We start from the raw sequence: 26,764 nt of genomic DNA, 5'->3' as shown, positions 1-26,764 counted from the left end.
GCAGCATCAACTGAATCCATCACCCACCAAGAAGGCAAGAACCTTCAATGGAGTCGCGCCACACGAGCAATCGAGGAGCCATGGCGGCGGCAGTAGAGTACCCGCTGAACGGCCTCCACGACGACCCCTTCCACTCCATCGTGCCACGATCAAAGATTAGTTGCATAACCATGCCAAACTCCAAAAAAAAAAGAGCATAACAACCGCATTAGTGCGCTACGAACGTGCAGCTTGTCATAATCATGATTAGCAGCCAAACAATTGCAGCAGGAAAGAAATCAAAGATTGAGAGCGCTGCCCGGAACCAAACCCATGATTAGAAACCACGCGCTCGGACCAGCCGGGAAGTAAGGGGGTGTTCAGCTGATTTAAAAGCCGGCTGATTTCAACTGATTTAATAGTATTCTGTGAGAGAAAACAAGTTGAAACAAGCCGAATCAAGCCGGGACAAGACAAACGAACAGGGCCTAAACTGCCCGAATCGTACCGTACGTGCTGCCTGCCGCTCTGTCCGTGACGGAAAAGCCCCTGTTCCTTCTGGCCACCGCGCCGCTGCTCGGCCGTGGACCGAGGGGCAGAACCGGGATTCCGCAAGTCCGAGGGGACTCGACTGGACCCGACGCGAGGAGAGGGTTTTCCCTCGTCTCTTCTCTCTCTCTCTCTCTCTCTCTCTCTTCTTCCGTTTCCCACGAGATTCTATTCTAGCCGCCAGAATCAGACGTGCCGCATCGCCGGCGACCTCGCCGCCGGCGACGCGGTTGTACAGCGGACCCGGGGTCCTTGAACTGAAGTCCTCTCTGGCGGCGGTGGTGGTGGAGAGGCGTCTCCCTCGTCGTCCTCCTCCTGCCGGCCCCCTGCTGCAGCTGGACTGTCGTGGAGTGGAGATCCATCCACCCCGCACTTGCCACGATCTCTTCTTTCTCGTGTCGGTAACCGCCCCGCGATTGCTTGGACGGATTGCTCTTTGGGGGTTGGCTTTGCTCGCAGTCTAATCCAAATCTGTCTCGCTCCCTCTATTTTCTTCTCTCCGTGCAGTTGGCTGCGGATTTGCGTGCTGTGCTGTGGTGGCGCCCCGGAATCGAATCCATGGTTGGGTTCGGTTTGGTTCGTCTTCTTCAGCGCTCAGGATCAGTCTAGCCGACGCGCCGGCGCGGTTTGGTTGTCGGAAAACATTTTGGAGCTCAAGTGAACCCCCATGCCCCAGGCGAGGTCCGGCTCCGATGGCGCCGGTGGGGAATACATCAAGTGGATGTGCGGCGCCGGCGGCCGCGCGGGAGGCGCCATGGCCAACCTCCAGCGCGGCGTCGGCTCCCTCGTCCGGGACATCGGCGACCCCTGCCTCAACCCCTCCCCAGTTAAGGTCGCTTACTTGCTTTGCTTCTTTATTTATCCGCTTCTGCTGTTTAATATGGATTGCATGATGGGTATTGATGCCGATTCCAATGTCAATGCAAATGATGTTTTGCTCTCCCTTGTCTGTGACAATGGTGACCATTGCCACTTCATTGATTTTTTGTTGATCGATACTGGCAAGGAATGAAGGAATGTGTCGCTTGCATTTTCCCTACCGGCAATATTAGCAGTATGCGTAGTGATAGCTCTTGGAGATAGCTTTGGATAGGAGCGCTTGGAGACTAGCTATCAATGTGCCTGAACCTTGAACTTATTTCTTTCGGGTTTCATCTCTAGCCTACCCCAACTTGCTTGGGAAAAAAGGCTATGTTGTTGTTGTTGTTGTTGTCGTAGTGATAGCTCACTCATACAATTTGGTACCGGTTATACATGGTATAGATGGCACTTGGAATTTGCAGCCTTCTTATTTTTTGCGTTTATGCGTATATTGCCTATATTTAGTATTTATCCAAATTACTAAGAATAAATGTTTTGTTTACTATAGCATTTGCACCGCTTGTAGGTCACTGGCCACGAATAAAGTTTACTGTCACATAAGATCCGTGGCAGGGTAAAACCATTTCCTTAATGTTATTTTAGGATGCTGTGGATGTTCTCCCTTTCATATGTCATGCAGTAGCCTCAAATAGAGGCTGTTACGGAAATAATATGCTCCCTTCATTCCTTGATTAACTCCTATTTTTTTTAATATGATCACAATTTTCAAGGAGCACATCCTGAATGCAAATACCAGTATGGTGCCATAAAGATATGTCGACACACTAATTATCTACCATTCAAGTAATCATAACCTATGAACTAACAAATCCTAATACAAATATGACCGTATCCATTTGCCACAAGAGTAAATGGAACAATGAATTATGCATGCTTGTTATATTATTATATCCATTTGTCACAAGAGTATATGAAACTATGACCTATACATGTCATTCTCTTGATATTTTCTTTTCCCTGCACTACTGACAGCTTTGCTTTTTCTATCGGCAACTATACAGGGGAACAGAATGCTCAAACCAGAAAAATGGCAGACATGTTTTGACAGTGACGGAAGGGTTATATGTTTCCGCAAAGCCCTTAAATTCATTGTCTTAGGGGTGAGTTAACTATGCAATTGATGTTTGAGGATATTCCCATTTCATGTTCTTTTAGTTGTAGAAGCACCGTGAATAATTTTGTTTCAGTCTTCACACTCACATACTGGTATCAGATCTGATATAGCTGATTTTTTTCATCACCTAGAGAACCATTTGCACAACTACGAATAATTTAACTTCATCAAAGGGGTTGCATAACAAGTTCTACACCCTTTAACAATATGCAGGGCGTGGATCCTTCTATTCGAGCGGAAGTTTGGGAATTTCTTCTTGGCTGCTATGCCTTAAGCAGCACATCAGAGTATAGGGGAAAGTTAAGAGCTGCTCGAAGGTGATAATTTTTCATGTTTCTTGATACAAGTGTCCTTTTTGTTTACAAGCTTAGGAGATTTACATTTTTATGCTCTATAAGAGAATGCTGTTGGCAGCATTAGTGTGGGCCACCTTTGTATTCGTAAACAAACTGCTCTAGCAAAATTCCCTACCCTTTGTTGTCCCGATTTCCAAATTAATGTTCTGTTATATTTATAATTATGTGCATACCATAGAAAATGGCATTGACAATAATGTGTCTCCATTCTCGTTTGGACTCTGGAGTGACAGTCTTGACCCTTTGAAGTGGTTTTTAAGATACTGCCTTTTTTACATACATTTCCCTTCTATTTCCTCATACAACCTCCTTACACACACTCCCTAGTGGATAAATGTAGATTAGATATTGTGCTTGTTCTGACCTTTTCTATTCCATTTCATGTAACTTCCTCTACAATTGGATTTATTTTCTCCTGTCTATCTCATTTTCATTTTTTTTTGCTATTTTTCTATTGTTTTGTAGAATTTTGCTTTTTTATTTGTTTTGGCCCTTTTGATTTGTTCCATCTGTCGACAGCGTGATCAGTATTTGAACAAAAACAATTTTAAACCTTTGAGACTCTAATATTTTCCTTTCTGCTTTTACACCACGTGTATCATTGGAAATCTAGAAGGTTCTAACTTGATGCTTTTATCTTTTTTTTTTTCTATGTAGGGAGAGGTATCATTATTTAGTTAGACAATGCCAGAGCATGCATGCAAGCATTGGTACAGGTGAGCTTGCCTACGCTGTCGGATCGAAGCAGATGGATGTCAGGACTTTGCCCAAAGAAACTGGTACTGGAGAAGAAGTCAGCACGAGTCAGCAAACTTCACATCAAGCACCTTGCGATGTAGTGGAAAATTCTAATTTGAATTGCGGGTCTGATGGCACACCTCAGTCTCAGAAACGAAAAGGCTGTAGTAAATCAGCCGAACCAATTGGTTTTAACATACATAATGATAGCTCTGTATATGATTCTTCCAGTTTTATGGTACCTTCCACAGCGGTGAATAGTTGCTTGAGAGATTTCGGAGATTATGATGACATTGGTGAACCAAGGTATGACAGTGAGACCTTCACCAATTTTCCTTCCCTGTCTGGTACAAACTTGTTCGCAAATGGTGGTGAGAATAGCAATGGAGTTGAGGAAAGTCATTGTAGTTTCTCGGTTCCTGAAGATAGGTTAAGGCCCCGTGATGAACGCATGCACAGCTTCCAAATCAATAACAACATAGATCTGATTATAGAGTCAAATTCATTCTCCAATGATCTGTTTCGACCTAGCAATAGTGACTCAGCCGTTTTTCACTCGGATGCATACAAGCAGGATAGATGGTTAGATGATGGCTATAGTAAGGAAATTATAGACTCCTTGAGGATATCTGATGCACCAGAAGCAGATTTAGTTGATGGAACCAAATCAAATGGTTCAATTGCCGAAAAAGATAGAGTCTCCGAATGGCTTTGGACACTGCATCGAATTGGTATGTTTATATTCTCAATTTGCACAATTCTTGTGGTCTCCTCTAATTGTGTTCTAATTAGGGATTATTTTTTTTTTCCTGATGCAGTGGTCGATGTGGTGAGAACAGATAGTCACCTTGATTTCTTTGGAGAATCAAGGAATATGGCTAGAATGTCTGATATACTTGCAGTTTATGCGTGGGTTGATCCCTCCACTGGATACTGTCAAGGTTTGCATATTTCATGGAGCTCCATTTTCTATGTTGTCTGATTATTCTTGACATATCTAATTCTGAATAACACAAGTTAATTATAGGTATGAGCGATCTGCTGTCACCTTTTGTTGTTATATATGAGGATGATGCAGATGCCTTTTGGTGCTTTGAGATGCTACTGAGAAGGATGGTAACTTGCATCTATCATAACTTCAATTGATGTCCATTAGTTCGGTCTTTACATTACTTGATGATGATGTACATTTCTTCTGCATCTTGCTGTCCTCAGCGCGAAAATTTCCAGATGGAGGGACCAACGGGAGTTATGAAGCAGTTGCAAGCATTGTGGAAGATCATGGAACTGACAGATGTTGAATTATTTGAACATTTGTCGGCAATTGGTGCTGAAAGCCTTCATTTTGCTTTCCGGATGCTGCTAGTGCTTTTTCGCCGTGAGCTATCTTTTGAGGAATCACTGATCATGTGGGAGGTCTGGCTCTTCGTGATATCTGTCTTACTTTAGACAGTTCGTTGTTGACTAGTTATTGCGTGAAGTTAACATATGAATTTTTTGAAACAGAGATATAGGTGAAATCTAGGCCTAAATAGTTCATAACAAAAACAGTTTATGTTTGTAACAACCTATTGATATTAATTTACTCCATTAAATAATGCGAAGAGATTCTAGGTGGCATTTGGTACTGCACATAACAATGGCGAAGTGGCCCTTTGATGCTGTTATTTTACTCTAAATACTTATAACATTATAATCTTCTTTTGCTAAGCAAATATTCTTGTCTGCAGATGATGTGGGCTGCTGATTTTGATGAAGAAGCAATCAGGCGTTTAGAAGATAACTGTCTAGGACCATTGCTGGTTGATCTGAGGACTGATTTATCATGTGAAGTTAAAGAAGTGCCTCGGATGAACAGTTCCACGAGAAGAAAATCCAAAACCAGGAAATCCCATCGTAGGAATGGTGAAATCTGTGGAGCTTGTCACCCTGGAACGAGATCCAGTACAAGAAATCATCTTTGTGGCTTGTCAAGTGCTACTATATGGGCAAGGCCTCAGCATATGCCACAACTGAATGCAAATGTGCTGGCAAGGAGTGGAGATGATGAACTGCCTATTTTTTGTGTAGCGGCAATCTTGATAATCAATCGCCACAGGATAATTAGAGGGACTCGCTCAATAGATGATGCAATCAAGGCAAGTTCAGAAACTACCTTCTTTCTTGTCAATTCAATCCTTGTGCTTTTGAAATCATTGCTTGTAGCTCTTTATTCAATTGCAATGGACATTCTTCAGATGTTCAACGACAATGTGCTAAAAATCAATGTAAAAAGATGCGTACGCTTGGCCATCAAGCTGAGGAAGAAGTACTTGTACAAGGTAAATTCTGATGCAGCACTGTTGAACTTGTTTTCCATTAACTTGGGTCTTATAAACATCAGCACCAGAACCATCCACTCTGAGGTTGGTTTCTTATTGTTCTGCCTTTGGCGTTTGAAGCAGGCATTGAAAGGAGGCTCGAGTGATGATAAAGAAAGTTGAAGGGCCTGCATTTCCGTTGTAGAAAAATACTAGGTATTTCTCCACCATGCATTACTGACTAGGGTTGGTGGAGCGGTATTGGCCAGAAGTCCGGCACATCTCCAAGATCCGTTACTCAGCATTGCAAGGTATGCAGTGCACCGGCTCTCTTTTTTTGCATCTGTTTGCTGGCTAGACAAGAGTTGTGAACATCCAATAAGTGTTGGCAGATGACAAATGGTTGACATAGTTGTGGTTGCCTTGTTTCAGGAAACCTGTAAATACTAGTATACTTGAACACAACAGATGAAGCTGTTGAAGTAAAGAAGATGAAAAAAAAAGAATTGATTCCACCGTGCCGCTGTATTGCTGGTGTTGTCATTGTTTTTGTTGTGTCCATTTGGCAGGGGTAATGCCCGTGATGATTGTATTTATCGATCTGGAGGTCTGAGTGGGGTGTGCCCTGTGCAGGGCATGCAAACCACACGGAACAGAAAAAAGAAAGGGTTGAAGTGTACAAAGTGTTCTGTTTGTTTACAACTTACGAGATGTTACACATTTGAATACTTAAGAGCAACTGTGAATTAGGCACTGCATTTCACAAAATGAAGATTAATATAGATGATAGTGACAGGTAAAAAAAACCTTAGCAGCACAAGGCATCTCAGACGAAATAACTGCCAACACATTTGCTTCAACATTTTATAGATGAGATGTCACACAAAAGAGCAAGGGTTTGCAACAAACATCTAAGGCAGCAAAAGCAACTCCCTTTCTTCCTCTAGATAGTTATATTTCCTCGCCACTTCATGCTAATTTGACACTAAATATTCCTTTTAGTGGATTACGGTTTGTTCACATACTTATACCTTTGGTCAACCTGTCTAATGAAGGATCAATTTTAATTTTGTTGTAGATAACAAACATGCTGCTCGATTCATTATAATTAAGATAAGAGTTACTATGAATAGTATGATGCTGTTTCGACTTCCATTCCTGGTAGGTTCAAGTGAATCCTTAAGATATTTAAATTATGATGTATGTACCACGTATATATGTCTTGAAATTTGAACGGTTACAACGGAATTTCAGCATATACATATATTTAGTTGATATTGCAAAAGTTTTCTCTACCGATGCTCTCACAATATGCTATACGGCTATAGATAAAACAATAAAATCGAAGTCCTCATACATGTTTAAATTCCAATTATATTAAAAAAATAACTACAAAAGTTTTTTCCCTCCCTAAAAGGAAGGATTAAACATCGCTATGGCCACCCAAGAAATCTGCCCCCGCTGAGGAGCCATGGCCTTGTGCACTCCGAAATTTGTACCCAGCAATTCATGTTTACGAAGATCTACGGCTCATAGCGATTTCTACCCGATCCGACGGCATTGAAGCCTGGCCCCGCGTTGAAGCCCGCTCGCCCAGCCCCCACTCCACCGCCTCCTCCGCGCTACTTGTCCATCCGTCGTGAGTTCGATTCCCATATACTCCTCTCTTTTTCTCCCTGGAATCACACGCCTCCCGCGCGACCCTTCTTCTTCCTCGCCGCCTTCCGCGCGGTGTCCTTCTACGGCGGCTTGGCTTCCGCAGCCGCCGCGGCCGCCAGCACCGAGGACAAGGAGGTCGACACGAGGAGGGCTCTGCCTCGAGGGTTCGGCTCTCGCTCCTCTCCCGCGGCCGCCGGCACCGAGGACTAGGAGGGCTCTGCCTCGGGGGCTCGGCTCTTGCTCCTCTCTGCTGCCGCGCCCCTCGCCCTCCTCCTCTCCGGCCGCCTCCTTCCCTCCTCCCCTCCAGATCCAGCGAGGGAAAGGGGTGGGGGCCACCCCGTCCACGCTCGCGACACCTCCCTTGAGCTCCTCCCGACCCTGACCCTAGGCGCCGTCTCTGTACCGGCGCCGTGCTTGCCGGCTGGATCCACGCCGGCTCGGCCTTCTCCGACCTCGGTACATAGTGGATCTACTCCGACACCGCCATCCACCTCGCTGACCTCGGGCCGGCGCTTCTCATCCCCGACTTCGGCGCCGGCACTGCTCCTCGGCGCCGACCCCTCCCTGATTTGTCCCACGGCCACGACGGCTGCAACGTCCAGGAGGTCGGGCCGGTGCGAGTGCACCAAGGTCGCAGCTCTTGCTGTCTCTCCTCAGGTTGCCCTTAACGTTGCTGTCTGTCTTCTCATCTCTCTCTCCTTGATTTCTTTATCATATTTAATTTGTCCATTTGGCAATGTCAGACCTGATTTTACTGTAATGTGAATCCATGTCCGGCACTCATTTTACTGATTTTATTTGTCCATTTTGATTCCTAATGGCTTGAATTGACTCTGCACGAGGTAAGAAGCGAGGCCTTCCTGCTGCTGTCCCTCCGGATCCAGGCAAGGGAGCGATGGCGCGAGGCTGCTGCCGGCGCTCGGGCTGCTCTGCTTCCGGCTCCAGCGTCGTGCCTGTCGCGCTCAACAAGGTCCGCGTGCTGCTTTCTCCTTCATGGTTTCGAATGCCTTCAGCTACTTCCCTTGATGCCCGTGAGACCATGTGCAATGTTGAAGTCTCAACCGAAATTTATGTGCAACAAGAACCACGTGAGCTTTCTTATTCTAATATTGTTTTTGTTACAGCTATGTATTTCAATAAACTAAAAAAATCTTTTGGGACACAGGGAGAGGAAGGAAATAACATGGTTTCAAATGCTTCATATATGAGCTCCTTCTATATTCAGTTGTTGCCTTTTTGTTTTGCCATATTCTTTTCCTTCTAATGAAAATTTTCCATATCCTTAACTTACGAGGTATATCAACTGATGGTGAAGATGTTGTCAGCTATGTGTACCAATTATTCTAACTTCTTCGCTCTTTTGTGCCCTTAGGCTTCAACATCATGATCAAATGATGATAATATTTTTCCGAGACCCCTAAGACCTGTTCTTTATCTTGTTATGTTAACAAGTCATGGTGGATATGCTCTGATGATCAAATATCTTGTGAGGTACTAGGCATGGTCCTTTTTTCTCTTTACTGGACTTACTACCATGCCGTGACGCTCCAAGTTTACGATCATATGATGACTCATAAAATTTCTGAAATATGATGTTCTATCTGTTCCTTGTCTCAATCTCAACTTTCATGTACCATCTTATACAGTTATATGATCGAGCAAATGTGAAGTTGAGCCCACTCAAATATTTTACTGCTACCCACACAATACCTTATGTAATTTGTTTCTTTAGTTGAATATGTTTTTGCAGCGTGTTTTTTTTTTGTCTAACCTTTTTGCTAAATTATTTTTCTTTTCTTACACCTGTCTAACTTCATGCAGTTACCTTCTACCTTGCTTCAATATCAGTGCTTCCCTGCATGAAAATACTTTCAATTACCTTCTGTTATCTCAAAATTTCTCGCAATGATTCTATTGCTTTTTAGAATCCCTGAATTGCTGTTGCCTTTAATGTTTTGCTCAATTTGCTGCAAAACTAGGATGGCTTGTACCATTACAAGTAACCAGTTTTGCAACTAATTGTTGTCATTTCTGCAATCGCTCGGTGGCATAACCTGAAATTCCTAGTGTAGGTAAGCCAATGCGTGTTGGGAGAATTGATGGGATTTTTTTTGTCTTAAATCCTACAGTCAATTAGGTAAATTTACTTTGGGCGGCACCCATTGAGCTCGGCCAATTAAATTTGAATAATTTATTTAGGTTAAATTACTTGATTCAGGAGATTAGCTTTGTCAACGAAACAAGGACAGTAGCCACTTCTCGTTTGAGTTCATTATTTTGACATTTGGCAGCTATTTTTGCCTCTCCATACTATATCTCATAACGATGCCTTTTCTTTTTCGTTCCATATTCAAACGCTAGCTCGAAATCTATTAAATCTGTTACTAACGCATATTCATCTCTAGCTGGTAGAGCTGTCATTCTCTCCTGCATATCACTTGTTCAATATAAAAGCATGACTTAATGAGTTTTTTTTTTCCAGAAGTGACCAAAATTAAGATCATAAAGATATTCAATGGTGATGAAGCACGCTACATAAATGAGTTGGCTGAATGAAGAATCATATAGCTCTGAATCATTGGCATTAGTCTGAACCATTGGCATCGTGTCTATCTAAAACATTTTGCATGTTCTTTCTAATGCCAGCTAGAAAAAAAAAACAAAGGCCCAATTCCATTTTGCTTGCTTACTATTGGCCTACTGCAATAATGCAGTGCTATAATTTTGCTTTGTTGATTGGTACCATCTTTTATGGTCAGTGAATCTCTAAAATGGAACCTTATCTATCGTAAAGGCCAAGAATAGCATATTCAATAGCATGCCATTTTTGTTTCATCCAACTATGTTTGTCTGTTTTTTTATCTTTGAGACAATCCAGTATATTGTGCAGAATGTCCCTTGATTCTGAACCTTAACGTGCAATATTTCCCTGTCCTGCCTATGTCCAATGCAAACTATGGATGCTTTTTCTCTTCAACTGTGACACTTGTCATGCTTGGGTGTGCAGTAAAATTGGTTGCATATTAAGTAAAAGTACATGAACTACTTAACTAGAACATGTCATCTAATAATTGGGTCCGCAGTTTTTACTCAGATCTTTTATGTTCATTTTAACTCAGTCTTGCTATAATCTTTCAGATTTTTGGTTTGGATTTCGGTAGCAGATCTTGTTGTTCTTGTAATGGGCGTCCAAAGCAGAAGTTTGAGACTTCGAATGTGGTGAAGACGACAGCATTAAGTCTCATTGAGAGAGTTCTGATTGTTAGATGATGAATTAGCGGTCGCTGTGTGATCTTTTCAGAATGTTAACTAATGCAAGTTTGTGGGGAAATGCAATTCTGATCCTTGGGATTGTATGAGATTATTAGGTTTCCGTACAAGGTTGATCATAATTAACATTTTATAAGAGTTCTTTTGTTCAAAGGTTTAACCATGCTGTAAAAATATCAGCAAATCATGTGTTTTATTGTTGCTCTAAACTCTGAAATTGCCTCTTTTTTTGAAAGACTGGAATAGTGTTGCTGCATCACTATACGCTTTGGCTATATTCCTCAAATATTACTCAGTTATTTTTGCGCATAACACTAATCTGCACCATTGTACTATCCAAAATTTGTTGACACAGGGAGGGAACAAGTTTCAGAGCTACTTCCTGTGCTGTATCAAGGCCTCAAGAGGAGGAAGTGCTTTCAATGCCTGTGTGAACAATTAGATTTTGGTTTTGCTAAATATTAAAAAATGTGTAATATATTTACTTGATGACTGCTCTGTTGATATGTATGAAGAACAAATCAGTTTTATGTCTTGTACAAGCCGTCATTAATTTATTTGTGACGTGGTAACTGTGATTTAATATATTATTTGGTGTACGTCAGAAATTTAGCCGTGTCGTTACCACATGCACATTACTAGTCTAACCTAAAAACACCGGCTAAAAACCCACCCCATTCATACCCTAGCCGCCAGTCTTCTCGTCTCTCTCATCGGCGGCGGTGGTATCCCCTCACCTCTTCTCCCCGCAAGAGTCGCAAGACCCGGTGTGTCGGCGTGCCAGCGCCTCCACCCGTCTGACGGTAGCCGGCGGCGGAGCAGCAGTGCCTTCTCCTTCAACGGGCAACAAGGCCGCTCCTTCGGCACCGCGAGCTATCTCCTCCCTTCGCTCGCCCAGCGCCGCCGCCCTCCACGTGGTCGGCCCGTGCGCCCCCTTCCACCCTCCCCTGCCCAGCTGCAGCTCGACTCCGGCTGGTGCGGCAGCATCCTCCCTTCCCACGACTACTCCGTTCTTTCTCTCGGCCTCGGTCTTCCTTTCCTCGCGGCGACGACAGGGCGAGTTGCGCTGCCCGTTGTTCGTCGAGCGACAGGCGCTTCGCCGGCGACGAGCATCCGACAGGGGTATGCCTGCCTATTCCCCTCCTTTTCCATCCTGCTGCGCGAAATCAAACACCCAAACCCCTAACGTATGGTATTTGTATTCGGATCTGACCATGATTTTACCTACTAAATTCGATCTTTTTTGCAACAGTATATGACCATGTCCTATACTGGGTCCGCTCCTGTGAACCAGCACAAGGAGGAGGATGCCTTGAGAGGTCGCGCGGTCAAAAACCAGAAGGTGCCACCAAACTTTGTTGCTTTCATTTGTTAACAGCTTTGCGTCATCGTGTGCTAGATATATTTGCTTTCGAAATCCTTATCTGTCTTTGCGTTATGTTCCCTGCAGGCAATATGGGACAAGACCCTGGAGATGAGATTCCTGCTGCAGAAGGCGTTTTCCACTTCTAACAAGCTGCCCCAGGTCTCGCTCTCAGTTTGCTGCAGCAAGCATCTTCTTGGGCTTTTCGTACCTGTTCCCTCTCTGCAGAATCATCACTAGGTTGAATTCTAAACTCAAATTTATTCTGATTGCTGTATTGCAGGAACCCATCAAAACAAGGTTTTGCAACCATGATAAGCAGATAGAGCAAGCCTATGAGGACTTGCTGAATTCATCAAAGCAGACTCTGGCAAGCATGACAGAACTGCAGGAGGTTGGATAGTTGCATATATATATATATTTTTTTTCCCTTTCAATGCTATGGTATTTTCTCAATATGATTAAAGGATTTCTTACAGTATTTTATCACCTGAAACTACCTATAGGCTTTGATGGAGAGTAACCAGGCTGTAAAGGATGCTGATGGTATTGCTACTCTCCATCCAGTTCTTGTTGTACTGACAAAACTGTTGTATGCCATCTATATTTGTTCATAATTCTTAACTTGATGCCAGAAATTCCTTCTGCCTCCAATGGAGAGAATGACGAGTGGTCAGAAGTACAGAGATTGCAGACAAGGTAAATTTGTGTTAAAAAGTAACTAGCTAACCATCAGTGCTTGAAAAGGACTTCAATGTGCTATGCAATTAGTTACAGTTGCTTGCACCTTTTTGAGTAACCTCTCTTCATTTCTTTTTACAATACCGTTACCACTTACCATTAAATCTGTCCATTTCGAATGCATATCAGGTCCTGGTAGTTAATTTCTTTTATAGTTTTATGTGTAATTAAAATCTGCTCTAGCCTCCTAATACAGCTTCTATTTAGATTTTTTGACACCAAACTCTGATATAGCCAGTGTGTGGAAAAAGTAGTAGCCAACATACTACCACCCATGCAATATTTATTGCGTAAAATAACTTGTAAGATTGGACGCTAGATTGAGTTACTGTCCTGGGTCTCAGTTGTTCTTGCTTGTTGCCTGAGACTGTTGTATGAGTCCCGGCCATAAAATTGCAGTGCCGATTGCCAGGTATCCAATCTAATATGATATTTCTGGCTGCCCAGCAAGCTAGTTATTTTTCTTCATCCCATGAGTTTCTACAGTTGAGAAAATCGGTTGCATCATAGGTGTACTTGTTGGTGCACATTTCTTTGCCCAAGATTGGTAGTAGGAAAAGTACGCAACAAAGACCAAGTTCTATTTGTTCTTGCTTTAACCCCCTTTGTTTGAAGTAGATGGAAAAAAGGCTAAGCTATTCACTTGTGTAATGCAAATAGAGTAATGTGACTAAGGTGCTTGGAATTATTGCTTGATTGGCTTCTTTCACACAGTTTCTCTTCATTCTGCAAGAACCTCTCTTTTCTTTCGGGGATTGCTACTGACCGGCACTCAGTATATTGCTTTTGTGTTGTGTTAACCAATATATTTGGATGTTCCAGAGTATATTTCTGGAACATCCAAAAGGCTATGTTGTTGTTGTTGTTGTTCCAGAAAGTATATTGGTTTTGAGATCAATATGGGCATCCTATATGTAAGTTTTGCTTTGCGCTAACATCCATCAAGAAAGTTATAGTGGTTCCACAACATTGAATTCAATGATGTGGAAGCATATGAGGCAAAAGACATTAATAAAAATTATAATCAGATCTCAAGTATACACTGCCATAACATGAACTCATGAAGACTCGGAGTGGGAAATTAAAAGTCCCAACAGTTATATGATTGCTAACTTTCACCTTTTGCATATGCACATATGCTGCTTGGTGTTTCGGTGCTTGGTTTTATGTGCTCATACAAAATGAACCTGATTCTGATATTTATTTGCATATAGGATAACAACATTTAGAAATACAGAGATCGATAAATGGCAGAGGAAAATACAGGTGACGACGGGTGCTGCTGCACTGAAAGGAAAGCTACATGCATTTAATCAGGTTGCCTGAATACTGTATTTAGCTACTTTGGTAACTTTTACTCTTAGCAAGTCTAAATGAATAAATCTAAATCCTATACTCTTTCCCCTTGTGTGAGAACAGAACATAAGTGACCAAGTTGCTGGTTACATGAGAGATCCAAGCCGAATGATTAACAGGATGTACTTGACCAAATCTGCTGTTGGTGTATTTGGAGAGGTACTTTCGATGCATCTATCATAAAGGACCACCAATCGTATTTGTGCACCTTCTTAAAAATTAGCATGTAAATCTTCCATTTGTATTTCAGGATGCGGGAGAACCTGGAGCAGCTGAGGAGGTTTGAGCATTTACTTGTTCTCTTGTGATTCTTTCAAATCCCTTTGTCACCTTCAAACTACTGAAATTTTACAGTTTTTAGTTCACTGAAGCACATTTCTTCCAATTGAGATGAATATTCTTTTTTTTAGACACATAAGCTTTGTTATCAGAATGTTTTTGTTTATACAATTAGAGGATATATATGTGGATTCATTTCCTGGCCTCATTTCATCTCCTTGTTCTGTATCTTAGGGGCGCATTGTGGAAGGTGATCCTGAACTTATTGATGATTCTGAGTTTTATCAACAACTTCTCAAGGAGTTTCTCGAGTCATGTGATAGAGGATCATCAGGTTAGTTCATCTATATTTACACTCATATGCATGACCAGGCAATATCAGCCTCGGTTATCCAGCATATCAGTCTAAAATCCTGTTGCAATTTTGAATGTGTAGCCTTTTGAAAAATACATTAAATTTATCTGGCTTTTTTACATATACCTCAATGTGCATACCAAAATCTGGCTCATCTGGAAAAGTATGCATTTCTTTTTTTAGAAATTTCTTGAAGTGTTCTTAAACTCGTACCTTTCAATAGCTGTAAGAAGTGTATATTTGTTTCTATTTCCACCTTAAACACTTGTCAATTACCATTTAATGTATGCAGACTCAGCATTTTACGCTCTGCAAAAGCAGCAGGTGAAAAAGAGAAAGCTTGTTGATCGCCGCGCTTCAAAGAGCAGAAAGATAAGGTTTGGTTCTATTCTCCTCTGCTTGTTGGCTGCCAGAGAATTTTTCCAACTTGCTTAACTTACTTTTGGGTTATCGTGTTCTTTTTTCGCTCTTATGTGATTGTCCAGGTATCATGTTCACGAAAAGATCGCTAATTTCATGGCCCCGGTACCCATGGCTGTTCCTCCAATGGCTCCGAAGTTGTTTGAGAATTTGTTTGGCACGAGCAACTAGAAATCCACCAAAGCATGAATTCAAATTTCACATAACATGTAGTGATTTTTGTAATTTAAAATTGTAGCATACTAGCATGTATGATGTTGCTGTAGACTTGAAACTGTGAATCGAACATTTTCATGATCTGATCAGTTTTGTGCATCGACAAGCAAATGTAAGGCGCAATCTTATCGCAAATTTTTGCTAGTATAATTTTCCATAATTTTTTTGCTAGTATAATACTACATTTCTTTACAAAAATAGTCTAGACGACAGCCCAATCATTATTTGTTCCTTGCTTCCACAAGCTAAGTCCCTGCAGAGGCAGCTCAGGGGAGCTTCCTGAGGTTGACCTGCGCGCCGTGCTCCGGCTTGAGCAGTGGGGCGGAGAACGGCGCGTGCGAGTAGGACGGTGAGAGCTCGAACTCGAAGCTTCGCAGGATCATGGCGAGCCCCATCTTGGCCTCCAGCAGAGCGAAGTTCTGGCCGATGCAGGTCCTCGGCCCCCCGCCGAACGGGAAAAAGGCCGGCCGGTCGCCGGACGCCCTGGCGACCCCCTCTGCGAACCTCTCCGGCTTGAACTCGTCGGCGTCGGGCCCCCACACGTCCCTGTCGTGGTGGATGCACAGCAGCGGCAGCGCCAGCACCACCCCCGCCGGGTACCTGACGCCGCCGAGCTCCACCGGCTTGTACGTCCGGCGGTGCACCGCCGGCAGCGGCGAGTAGAGCCTCAGCACCTCGTACAGCACCATCGTCACCTACGATTTGCGATTTATTACCGAATCGATCAATACCCGGGGCCTGCGCTGCGCCGGCGAGCGAAATGGAAGCTTACGATTTTGAGGCGGCTGAGGCCGTCGTAATCCGGCGGCAGCGTCCCGGCGGCGCCGATGACCCCGAGCACCTCCTCCCTCGCGCGGTCCTGCCACTCGGGGTGCATGGAGAGCACGATCATGGTCCACGTGAGCAGCGCCGACGTGGTCTCCATGCCGGCGAAGTAGAACAGCTTGCACTCCCCGATGACGTCCTCCATGGACATGCCGCCACCGGAGCCTTCGCCGTTGCCCCTGGAGTGCTCCATGTTGGACTCTAGCAGCAGGCCGAGGAGGTCGTCGCCGGCCGCCGCGCCGGCTCTCATCGCGCCCTCCCTCTTCGCGATGATGCCTCTCAGGATCCCCTCGATCTCCCGCGCGATCCGCTTCATCTGCCGGTTGATCCTTGTCGGCAGCATTCTGCACGAAGGGGACGCGTCGCCGATTGCCAAATCGATTTGCCGTGGTGCTCATTGACAAGTAAGCGAAAGGTACCAGGTCGAAGAACTCACATGTAGCCCGGGATGTGTATCTTGTTGGCGATGAGCATGGCGAGCCTGACCTGCTCCTCCTGCAGCTCGAAGATCCTCCTGCCCTCGAGGTAGCTGCTGCCGAACGCGGCGCGGGAGATGACGTCCCCCGTCAGCCTCTGCATCTCCGGCCAGACGTTCACCTCGCACGACGGCGGCTCGCCGCCGCCGCCGCCCACGGCCAGACCCTCCCACTTGCGCACCAGGTCAGCGCAGCACGAGGCGAAGGCCGGCAGCATGCCCTGAATTAACGTTGAAGATGCCTGATCGAGGCGTTCGGCAGTTCTTCACTCGAACGGATTCAGCTAGCTGTTGATCATCATCATCGATTACCTTGACCTTGTCGAGGTGGAAGGCGGGCTTGATGATCCTCCGGTGCCTGGCCCACTTGTCGCCCTCGTGGGTGCTCACGCCGCTGTGCAGCAGCCGCTGGAGCTGCCCGAAGCCGACCTTCTGGAAGTGGCCGAACTTGTTGGACAGGACCTGCCGCGCCAGCTCCGGCTCGGCAATGGTCACCCTCGGCACCGGCCCGGACCAGGTGACCGACGTCTTGCCTGCCCTTGTCGTCGTCGCCGATCCATTTTCAAAGTAGTTTGGTTACCGTGTCTTTCTCAGCAATCATACACGTGCACGAATGTAGTCGATGAAAGTGAAGTAGATATATAGAAAGAACGAATTTTCTTGGCGTGGAAAGACCGGCACACGGTAGACCGGCGGCGACGGCGACGGCGAGAGAGGAGATCGAAAGCTGCCACACACGTACCGTGCTCCGGAATGGCGTGGTGGAAGAGCGGCGCGGCCCTGGGCACGACGGCGTGGCAGCCCGGCGGGAGGGGCGGGCGGGACCTGGCCTCCCGGGCGAGCCGGTCGGCCAGCGGCGCGTCGCCGGCCAGCGGGCGGTACGCCGTGCCGCGGAGGCCCTGCGCCCGCAGCGCCCGGCCCAGGCGCCGCGGCCGCAGCCACGCCCACTCCGCCAGCGCGCGCGCGGCGGCGGCGGCGAGGACGGCCGCACACAGCAGCAGCGGCGCCCGCGCTGCCTCCCACGATCCAGCTGCTGGCACGCTCGTCGCCATGGCTCGATCGGCTACCTGCTGATCGATCGAGAAGCTAGCTAGGCTGGCTCGTGGTGGCCCTGCACCGGGAGGGTTAGAATCTTATAGAGAGGCGGGCCGGATCGCGGGCGCGTGGTGTTCTTCAATTCCTTCCCGTCCTTATCCCACGCTGTCAGGGACGACTAATCTTTGCTCCGTGAGGAAGATGAAGCAGAGGCGGCGTGGCAGCAAGATCCGGTTGGTGCACTTGCAGGATCCAGGACCAGGATGTAGCTATCCTTCAGAAGTATGCTTTGCAGGACAAATTTGTAGCGGCCTCTCATTTCTTAGCACAGGTGGCCAAGGATTTTTTTGCCCGGGCACATGGGTGGCGGTCTAGTCTTCGGATTGACAGTCATTAGTGTGGAAGAATCTTTATCAAACTTTTTTTAGGCTGTGTGTCGTTTAGGCAGAGGTCGGAAAAATTTCAAGATAATGTATCACCTTGATGTATTGTGCTTGAAATCAATAAAATTTCCCTTTTCAAAAAAAAAAAGCTAGTAACACGCTGATCCGAGCTGATGTTGAGTTGTCCGTGAGGATGAAAGATGTAGCAGCGACGCTCGAAGCATGTTTTCGTCGCTTGGTCTCCAGTCTCCACTCATGGTCATGGAGTCGCTGTCAGCGTCTCTCTGATGTCGATTGGCGTGCACCATTGACGTCTCCACTCATACTATGGCACGAATCCTATGCGAATCCAAAACTATGGAAAGTAAAAAAAAAAAAAGGAGGAGTAGATACAAAAGAGAGTTCGGACGAGATCCATCCCCACCGCAAATTAGTTTATTTTGGAAGAAAAATAACATGAAACTGGACCTCTTGGAATTTGGCAGGAAGAGCCTGATTGGTTCGCTTCCAAAATATTAGCATGCTAAACTATGAGCAAGCATACAAATTTTGGCACTTATTTAGTTGAAGGCCAAAAAACTGGGCCATCTAGTCAAATGCTATTCTAAACTGGCTAATATTTTAATAGAAAATAGCATACACATATTTTAACATGCTAATATTTTAGTATCCAACGTGGAAGAGTCTGTAGTCTGGCGGTTACAAGAGTCTCGGTAGCATCTGAGATCCTGGGTTCGACTCTCTGTGGGAGCGAATTTTTCAGGATTTAACGGCATTGTGTTTTCAGTGGTAGGCGATGTTCCCGACGACATCGAGGCGCCTATGGTGACTTCGTCAATCTTAGGACCGCCAAGCTCGAGCAGCACCGCCGGAGGGGGCAAAGGGAGTCGCCACGGCGGGCGGGTGGCCGTGTGCACTTCTCGGCGTCCTTCTCCGCTATGGTGCTCCTGCCACGTGCCGCTCAAGGACGCCCGCGGAGGTGGGCGAGCGGAGGAGCAGGCCAAGCTCGAGCAGCACCCCGCCGGAGGGGGTACGGGAGTCGCCACGGCGGGCGGGTGGCCGTGTGCGCTTCTCGGCGTCCTTCTCCGCTATGGGTCTGCGGTCGACGCGGTCGCTCCTGGTCCTCTTCCTCCCTCCTCTCTCCAGCGCATGCGCCACCGCCGTGCGCCGGCCGACGCTCCTACCACCGCGCGCAAGCCTCCTGCACCCGTGCGGGCAAGGGAGTCGCCACGGCGGGCGGGTGGCCATGTGCGCTTCTCGGCGTCCTTCTCCGCTATGGGTCTGCGGCCGATGCGGTCGCTCCTGGTCCTCTTCCTCCCTCCTCTCTCCCGCGCATGTGCCACCGCCGTGCGCCGGCCGACGCTCCTACCACCGCGTGCAGGCCTCCTGCACCCGTGCGTGTCGACCACTGCTCGCAGGGGTGATGGGAGAGAGGCTTCGTCAATCTCGAGAATTGACGGCCGCCACCAGATCCGTGCGTGCGTCGGCCGACGCTCCCACCACCGCGCGCAGGCCGCCTGCTCCTGCCACCGTGCGTGTTGGCCGCCGCTCGCTGGGGAGATGGGAGAGAGGCTTCGTCAATCTCGAGAATTGACGGCTGCCGCTAGATCCGCTCGAGGATGCACGAGGTGGGGAGAGCGGAGGAGTAGGCCGAGCTCGAGTAGCACCGCAAGAGGGGGCAAGGGAGTCGCACGGTGGGCGGGTGGCCATGTTCACTTCTCGGCGTCCTTCTTCACTACGGTTCCGCGGACGACGCGGCCGCTCCTGCTCCTCTTCCTCCCTCCTCTCTCCCGCGCATGCGCCACCGCTGCGCGCAAGCCGCCTGCTCCTGCCACCGTGCGCATTAGCCGCCGCTCGCAGGGGAGATGGGAGAGAGAAGAAAGAAGAGAGGAGGGGGAGGAAGGGAATATAGAGTATGACGTGTGGACATCACTAGCTGGTAGTTGGCATAGAGGATATGATATAGAGTATAACTGGTGCAAAAGAAATGAGGATAGATGAAAGAATTTGATGATCAAGACGGAATATTCTTTTTAAAGGATGAATTTAGAGTACGACGAGTACGGATAGCCTTATCCCATGCCGTCAGTGACGACTGATCTTTGCTCCATGAGGAAGACGAAGTAGTAGCGGCGGGTAGGCAAAGCCACAGGGGTGCGTCGCGGTGGTTTGGTCCCATCTGGTGGCGAGAGGGTGGCGCGGCAACATGCTTTAGGTCAAGCTCGATCTCCACGGCCTTTGAGCTCAAGCGCAGCGACGAACGCCGGATATGCTCATGAACCTGCTACCCAGTTCGTCATTCCAATCCCATATGGATGACAAGGGCAACTAGCACTAGAAAACTTTGCCTCTAAACAACCATGAAAACAACAGTTATCTTGTACTATGCTATCGTATTGCATTTAGGGAAGCAAATAGTAGGAAGGGATCTAAAAACAGAGTACATATTCTTCTGGCATTACTTTTATTCGTCTTTCGCAGCACTAATTCATGAACCCATGGATTGTTCATGCAACTCAACATGATGAATGTAAAACTTGTATTCCAGTAAAACAGTGCATAATGTTGGAAGCAAGCTACAACCGTCCTGACTGCTAACACTATTCACTACAATACTGGATAGACAACCATCGTGCGCCTAAGAGCAAGTTTAATAATCACGCCTACTCCCCGGCGTCTCACGCGGTGACGTGGCGTGTGGTGTTGGCGGGCTCCGCTAGCATCTAATGCCAAGCTGGAATCTTGGCTAATAGCAGGCGCTGCAGCGCGTTTGATAGATTCTTGCCGACTTGCGGCGGGCGCGTCGCCAGACGCCCGTTTCTTTTTCGCTCTTCATTTCTCTCTCACACATGTAGAATTTCGCCAGCTTCTCGTCCATTACTAAACTTGCTCTAATGTGTTGACAATGACGTTACAAGCAGTCCTTAGTGCAGTTCATTAATTGAGAGCCGGCCGACGTCCAATATCTTTTGGTGCAGTTCATTAATTAAGTGAGAGCCGGCCGACGTTCCCATACGCAGTTTTCAGGATTCGAACCCACAACCTCAGATCTCACATTGAAGCTTCCTTTATCATCCTATTTATGTATCACATTTGACTGTGTGCAAGATGTTTTCCTTTTGAAGTACCCATGGAGACCTATTTGTTACCGGGCCAAGATGCCGACCGGCACTAAATGTCACCCTTTAATACCAGTCAGTGTCATTGGTTGGTACTAAATGGTCACGCCATTTTAGCACCGGACCAAAACATTGACCAATAGTTGAAAGGATCTTGGTGATACCTAGAAGGGAGATGAAATGGCGAACCTCTAAAACCTGAAATATTCTTCGCAGCGGATCAGTCTGTCGGAACTTCCAACCCTGTGAAGGAAGTTCCGACATAATACAAATTTGAACGAATTACAATTTTTTAGAAGAACCTGGGAAATGTGTTTGAATCAAAAGTTCACAAGTATGTCCTAGAGCAACGTGCAAGTGATCTCACACAAAGGAACAACGTACAAATGTAGATCGGGACAAAACAAGCAATAGGTCAACTAGAACAAGATATGAACATGAAGAACAAGTGACACAAGATTTGTTCCCGAAGTTCACTCCCACAAAGGAAACTATGTCTCCGTTGAGGAGCTCAAAAAGAGCAGGGTTGCCCTCTAACCCTTTTCCTCACACAATCAACCATTTAGGAAGATTGAGTACTTACTAGCAATTGTCCACGGAGGACGGAGTAATACAAACTTCTTGGGATGCTCACACACGAGAGAGCGCTCCACGGACGACGCCGAACCATCTAGGAGCATGCTCCAAGAGTAACAAACGCGAATCGAAGGATGGAGATGGTTCTAGTGACCTTGAGATGAACATGGTTGCACTCACAAGTCAATGGCTCAAACTCACACTCAAATCTTGCTCACACCTAAGCCCTAGCTTGGATTCACTCAAGGATTAGCTCTTGAAGGGGATGGGGAGAAGTTTTGGAGCTTGAGTTCACTTAGGGTATTGTTGTTGGAGCAAAAGAAAGGGAGGCTGAGAGGGTATATATATCCGAGTCCCAAAAACTAGTTGTTACTGTACGAATCATGTGTTTATCAGAACTTCTGACAAGTTAGAGAATTATAGCTCGAGAGCCCTTTGCCGGAAATTACACAGAACTTCCGAAGCGGGTCGGAACTTCCGATCCCACGCCAGAACATCCGACATGCTGAAGACCTGCCGGCCGAGGATATTTATTCGGAGGAAACATGGAAGATCCGAGAGGGGTCGGAACTTTCGGCCCCTACAGAATTTTCAGGGTGAGAAGCTGAGGTAGTGCGAGGTGACTCATAGATTTGTTAGCATTTCTAAGGCACTTAGGCATCTCCACACTATCTCTTGGTATCCCTCTTAATAGTATGGTAATTCCTATACTCAATTTTAAAATAGAAAATTATAAACGATCTTCATTGAAGCCCATACACCGTCTCTTTAGCGAATATAGCATGGTTAATTGCTATTTTTCCTTTCAATGATTTTTGATCCTGCTCATAGCTCAATAAGCGCATTAGATTCTTAATTGTGCGTATCATTATCATCAGAACCCACTTAGGGGGACCAAATGCACTTACAGTACTAAAAGTCACCGTTTAGAACCGGGTGGTATTATGACCCAGTACTAAAATAGTTCCAGGGGCTTCCAAATTTGAACTCGGTACTAAAATGGCTCCGTGCCAACATTAATACCGGACCAAATTATGATTGATTAGTGTAGGGATGAATGACCATTTTTCTTGTAGTGTCAGCCGAGCACGCAAATGCCCGATCTTCTTCGATGTTACGGTACCGACCTGCTGAATTTGCCATAGCGGCTGAGCTAGGCTTGAATATCTTTTAGCACGAAAATGATAAATGTCTTCGGTTGCAGGACACGTTTGCGATCGAGACCACAAGTCAGTGGATGACGGCAACGTTTCGTGATGATTCAGTCGCTTTCATTCGACGCCTATAAATAGACCCTTGGGCTGCTCATTGCTGCGAACACATAATCATTCGGGCAATGGGCAAGGTGTTGTCCATCTTCCTGTTTAGAGACTTCTTCGGGCCAAGAACAAGGAGGTGGAGGGGCACGTGCCCCCGCGCGTAGTTATTAGGATCGGACCGGAGATCAAACTGATGAGACTTTCGGTTTATTGGTTCACTGGTCCAATCATATAAAACCAATTGAACTATTGGTTCGGTAATTTCAAACCACATGTACAAATAAACTGTTAAATAACTTGTGATCCGAAACTATTACTTCGTGGCTTCTGCTGTCATACCAAATAGGGGTATATATATGAAAACTTAAATCGTTGAACCAAAATGGAGCCTCCACATACCTCAGCATGTTCCAGCCAATTTCGTGTCCCCGCGTGTCTCCTGTCTGCCCAGTGTTTCTTCATTTTTTTAAGCAAAGCCTACTATTGCTTCATGGCTTCTGCTGTCATGCACTCATGCTCATTGCCGACCAATGTTTTTGTGGTTCAATGGTCATGTTTGGTTTCCCTCTTCTAGGATTCTTCTAGAAGGGAATCTTATATGTATGGACTACTAAATGAAATTTATTTGCAAAACTTCTTTACAAATGGGTGTAATTTTTTGCGACGAATCTAATGATGGTAATTAATTGATGATTTGTTACAGTGATGCTATAATAACTATCCTCTAATCATGTGATCAAAGACCTCATTAGATTCTTCAGGTTTCCTAGCGCAGGTTTTTTTAGATAATGGAAACGAGTTCTAGCCTCTACAAAGTGTATATACCCAAAAGATTATTACAAAACAAAGCCATCCATGGTTGAATTGGGGAAAAAATAAGGAAAAATAATCTAAACCAATCCTGCGGTTATGCTTCCACCCCCGATTGGCTATTTCCAAGGCGACGGTCTCCAAAGCAAGACTCGTTCTTCGGAATAGCATCTTCGTCATATCTTCATGCTGTAGGTGCACCATAGGCGCAGCCAGTAGGTCCCCCTGAAAATAGCATGTATAAATGAAAAATACTTAGTTTTGTTAAAAATAATATCATTACGACATTTCCAAATAGCCCAACACAATGCAGCTGCCCCCACCAACATGACACGCCTATCCTTGTCACTAAAATTTGAGAGCCAATTCCCTAGCATATGGGAAACTGATTTTGGCGGGGTTAACCCTGTAGCTAAATAGACTATCCTCCAAACCTCCTTTGCATGGTGACAGTCAAAGAGGAGATGTGTAATCGATTCATTACAGTTACAGAAGCAACACTTCAAACTACTCTTCCAATTCTTCCTCATCTAATCTTTTGTTAGGATAACTCCTCTTTGTAGATACCAAAAGAAAATCTTTATCTTGAGAGAAATTTTTAGTTTCCAAATCAATTAATGGCGAAAGGGAGCATGTTGGTTCATCTCGTGGATGTACATAGATCTAACAGTAAAGATCCCGTCATTATGTAGATTCCATCTGAGATGATCTCTCCCTTCAACTAAATTGAAGTTGGTTATCTTAGCTCCAGGTCAAGCCATTCTTGGAGTTTTTCAGCGCAAGGGTTCTGGAGTTGGTATTGTAATTTGTCTTTATTTAATACCTCTAGAGTTGGTATTGTAATTTGTCTTTATTTAATACCTCTAATTAGCGGTCAAATAGCTTTCTTAGATCTTTTAGGAACAAACCAAACAGGGCCAATCTCTTGTCCTCTTCTCTTTCATGGGCAGCTCGCTCGTCGGGTCGTTCGTTCCCGTTCTTTATTTAAGCCTGTTTTTATTGCAGCTACTAGAGTGCCACATGGTTTGGGACTGCGTATCTTGTATGCCACATCAGGCTGCAGTACCCTGTTGTTCTGTCCCTTACCTCCCTCTTATGCGTTATTTTTGGGGGCGTCTATTCCTCGCATGTGCGAGGAATCGAGGACATATCGCAGAAGCCGCCCCCGCTTCTCCTGCCTCCCCAAGCTCCGGCGGCGCCACTGCCGCCTCCGCCGCCGCCCTCCACCGCCGCCGATCCTAACCAAGCACGCCGCCGCGCCACCGTCCACTGCCTCGCCCCCACCGGCGACCTCCGCCCACCGGAGATCCTGCCCTGCCCGGCTGGCGGCGCTCCCGCGCCACCTCGCCCTCCGCCGGGCCGCCGCCGCCGCCGCCGGCGGCCTCCTCTTCTATAGCCGGAGGCCATGGAGCCATCCCACCCCCGGCAATCCAAACCCTAAAGGCCGCCGCCTCCCTCCACCACCCCGGCCGCCGGCGACCTCGCCGGCGGCCGCTCCGCCCCACCAACCACCCGCAAGACCTCGGCAATCCCCTTCCCTAACCCCGGCGCCACCACCATCGCGAGATCCAGAGGTAGAAGAAGCACAGTGTCGCACGGACCCACCTACCAGCGACTGCGTCCTCCCCTTCTGTGATAGGTCGCGCTGCAGTAGCGCGCGCGAGGAATAGCCTCCGCGTTATTTTTCTCGGCTGCATCACCGACTACAGCTCCTCTCTTGCGCCACCGACTACAACCATCTTTTTCTTCTTTCCTTCCTAGGTAAGTTTCCGTTCCTATCCTTCTCGTCATTTATCTTTGGTGAGATCTAAGATCTGCCGGCCTTCTTCCGGTCATTCGCCTTGCTTCATTCCCCTATCTCCTCTTCAGCTCTGTGCTGTTCATTGTTGCCTCCTTTACCTTCTGGTCTCTATATTTGTTCCCTTTTCTTACTCAGCCTTTATTTTCATTGTTGCTACCAGTGTTGTCTGATTTTTTTCCCATGTGGATCCTTCTTTACCGATCGTTGTTGTTCTCTGTTCCATTGCGCTCGCCATCATATTGCTGTGGTGATCTGATATTTTTCTCGTAAGAGGTGTGAGACCAAACTCTGATACCAATTGTAAGGATCATCGGGGTGTCCGACTCTAGAGTGGAAGGGGGTGAATAGGGTCGCTAATCGCTTTTTAACCTAGGGCTCAAACTACTTGCATAAGATAAACCTAACACGTCCTATACATGCTAGTTATGACTAAAGTTTATCTATGCTACTCTCTACTTACCCCTAAAAACTTGCAACCTATAGCCAATTCTAATCAAACTAACTAGGAAAGTGAAGGCACACAAGAAAGAGTAAATGCGGAAACATAATGCGGTAAGTAAAGAGGTAAGTGCAAGAGAGATGCAAACTCCCGAGTAGACACGGTCATGTAACGTGGTTCGGCATAAACGCCTACGTCCACGGGACACCGAGGCTCTTCCGATCACCGTCTTGCACTACGCCACCAAGGCGACGCCGGCAAGCAAAGGCAAGTGCCCACAAGACACCGAGTCTTGTGCACCGCCACCGTCTCTCTCGGTCACCCGGCCGAAATCCACTACGGAGCTTCTCCACCAAGGAGGGGGTCTCCTCTTCCCCCGCACAAAGTGTCGTTGCCACTCCACACCAAGTCGGAGGGTCACACGACGGATCACAAGATGTTTGCCGCAGCAGGACTTTCACTCAA

General features: G+C 46.3%; 3 protein-coding genes across 5 annotated transcripts; 2 read left to right on the top strand and 1 right to left on the bottom strand.

Moving 5' to 3' along the window:
- The first annotated feature begins 658 nt into the window (after window positions 1-658).
- On the top strand, window positions 659-6,686 carry LOC120676468 (small G protein signaling modulator 1-like). Of its 3 annotated transcripts, none has more exons than XM_039957764.1 (12): window positions 659-925; window positions 1,036-1,360; window positions 2,412-2,510; window positions 2,738-2,841; window positions 3,538-4,349; window positions 4,437-4,559; window positions 4,646-4,734; window positions 4,834-5,034; window positions 5,349-5,756; window positions 5,856-5,939; window positions 6,063-6,229; window positions 6,351-6,686. In XM_039957764.1, exons 2-11 carry the CDS (start codon window positions 1,196-1,198, stop codon window positions 6,099-6,101), a joined length of 2,124 nt encoding a protein of 707 aa, XP_039813698.1. In that variant the 5' UTR covers window positions 659-925; window positions 1,036-1,195; the 3' UTR covers window positions 6,102-6,229; window positions 6,351-6,686. The 3 variants fall into 3 exon arrangements, with proteins under 3 accessions (XP_039813698.1, XP_039813700.1, XP_039813697.1); XM_039957766.1 differs by having other exon boundaries at window positions 659-929; window positions 1,036-1,354; XM_039957763.1 differs by having other exon boundaries at window positions 659-929.
- A 4,841-nt stretch (window positions 6,687-11,527) lies between these two features.
- LOC120676515 (protein BFR2-like) lies at window positions 11,528-15,733 on the top strand. The gene is made up of 12 exons (XM_039957841.1): window positions 11,528-11,969; window positions 12,100-12,189; window positions 12,298-12,372; window positions 12,494-12,604; window positions 12,717-12,756; window positions 12,846-12,909; window positions 14,166-14,268; window positions 14,371-14,466; window positions 14,558-14,587; window positions 14,821-14,920; window positions 15,234-15,318; window positions 15,427-15,733. Exons 2-12 carry the CDS (start codon window positions 12,103-12,105, stop codon window positions 15,530-15,532), a joined length of 897 nt encoding a protein of 298 aa, XP_039813775.1. The 5' UTR covers window positions 11,528-11,969; window positions 12,100-12,102; the 3' UTR covers window positions 15,533-15,733.
- LOC120676480 (cytochrome P450 72A14-like) lies at window positions 15,703-18,196 on the bottom strand. The gene is made up of 5 exons (XM_039957785.1): window positions 17,620-18,196; window positions 17,190-17,410; window positions 16,839-17,098; window positions 16,350-16,746; window positions 15,703-16,272 (listed from the first exon to the last, which is right to left on the bottom strand). Exons 1-5 carry the CDS (start codon window positions 17,927-17,929, stop codon window positions 15,844-15,846), a joined length of 1,617 nt encoding a protein of 538 aa, XP_039813719.1. The 5' UTR covers window positions 17,930-18,196; the 3' UTR covers window positions 15,703-15,843.
- Between the last annotated feature and the right edge of the window lie 8,568 nt (window positions 18,197-26,764).

Source organism: Panicum virgatum, chromosome 5N (assembly GCF_016808335.1).
Source record: "Panicum virgatum strain AP13 chromosome 5N, P.virgatum_v5, whole genome shotgun sequence".
In the NCBI taxonomy this organism is placed as follows: Eukaryota; Viridiplantae; Streptophyta; class Magnoliopsida; order Poales; family Poaceae; genus Panicum; species Panicum virgatum.
Note: the sequence above shows the minus strand (reverse complement) of the source record. Positions and strands in the feature narration are given on the sequence as shown.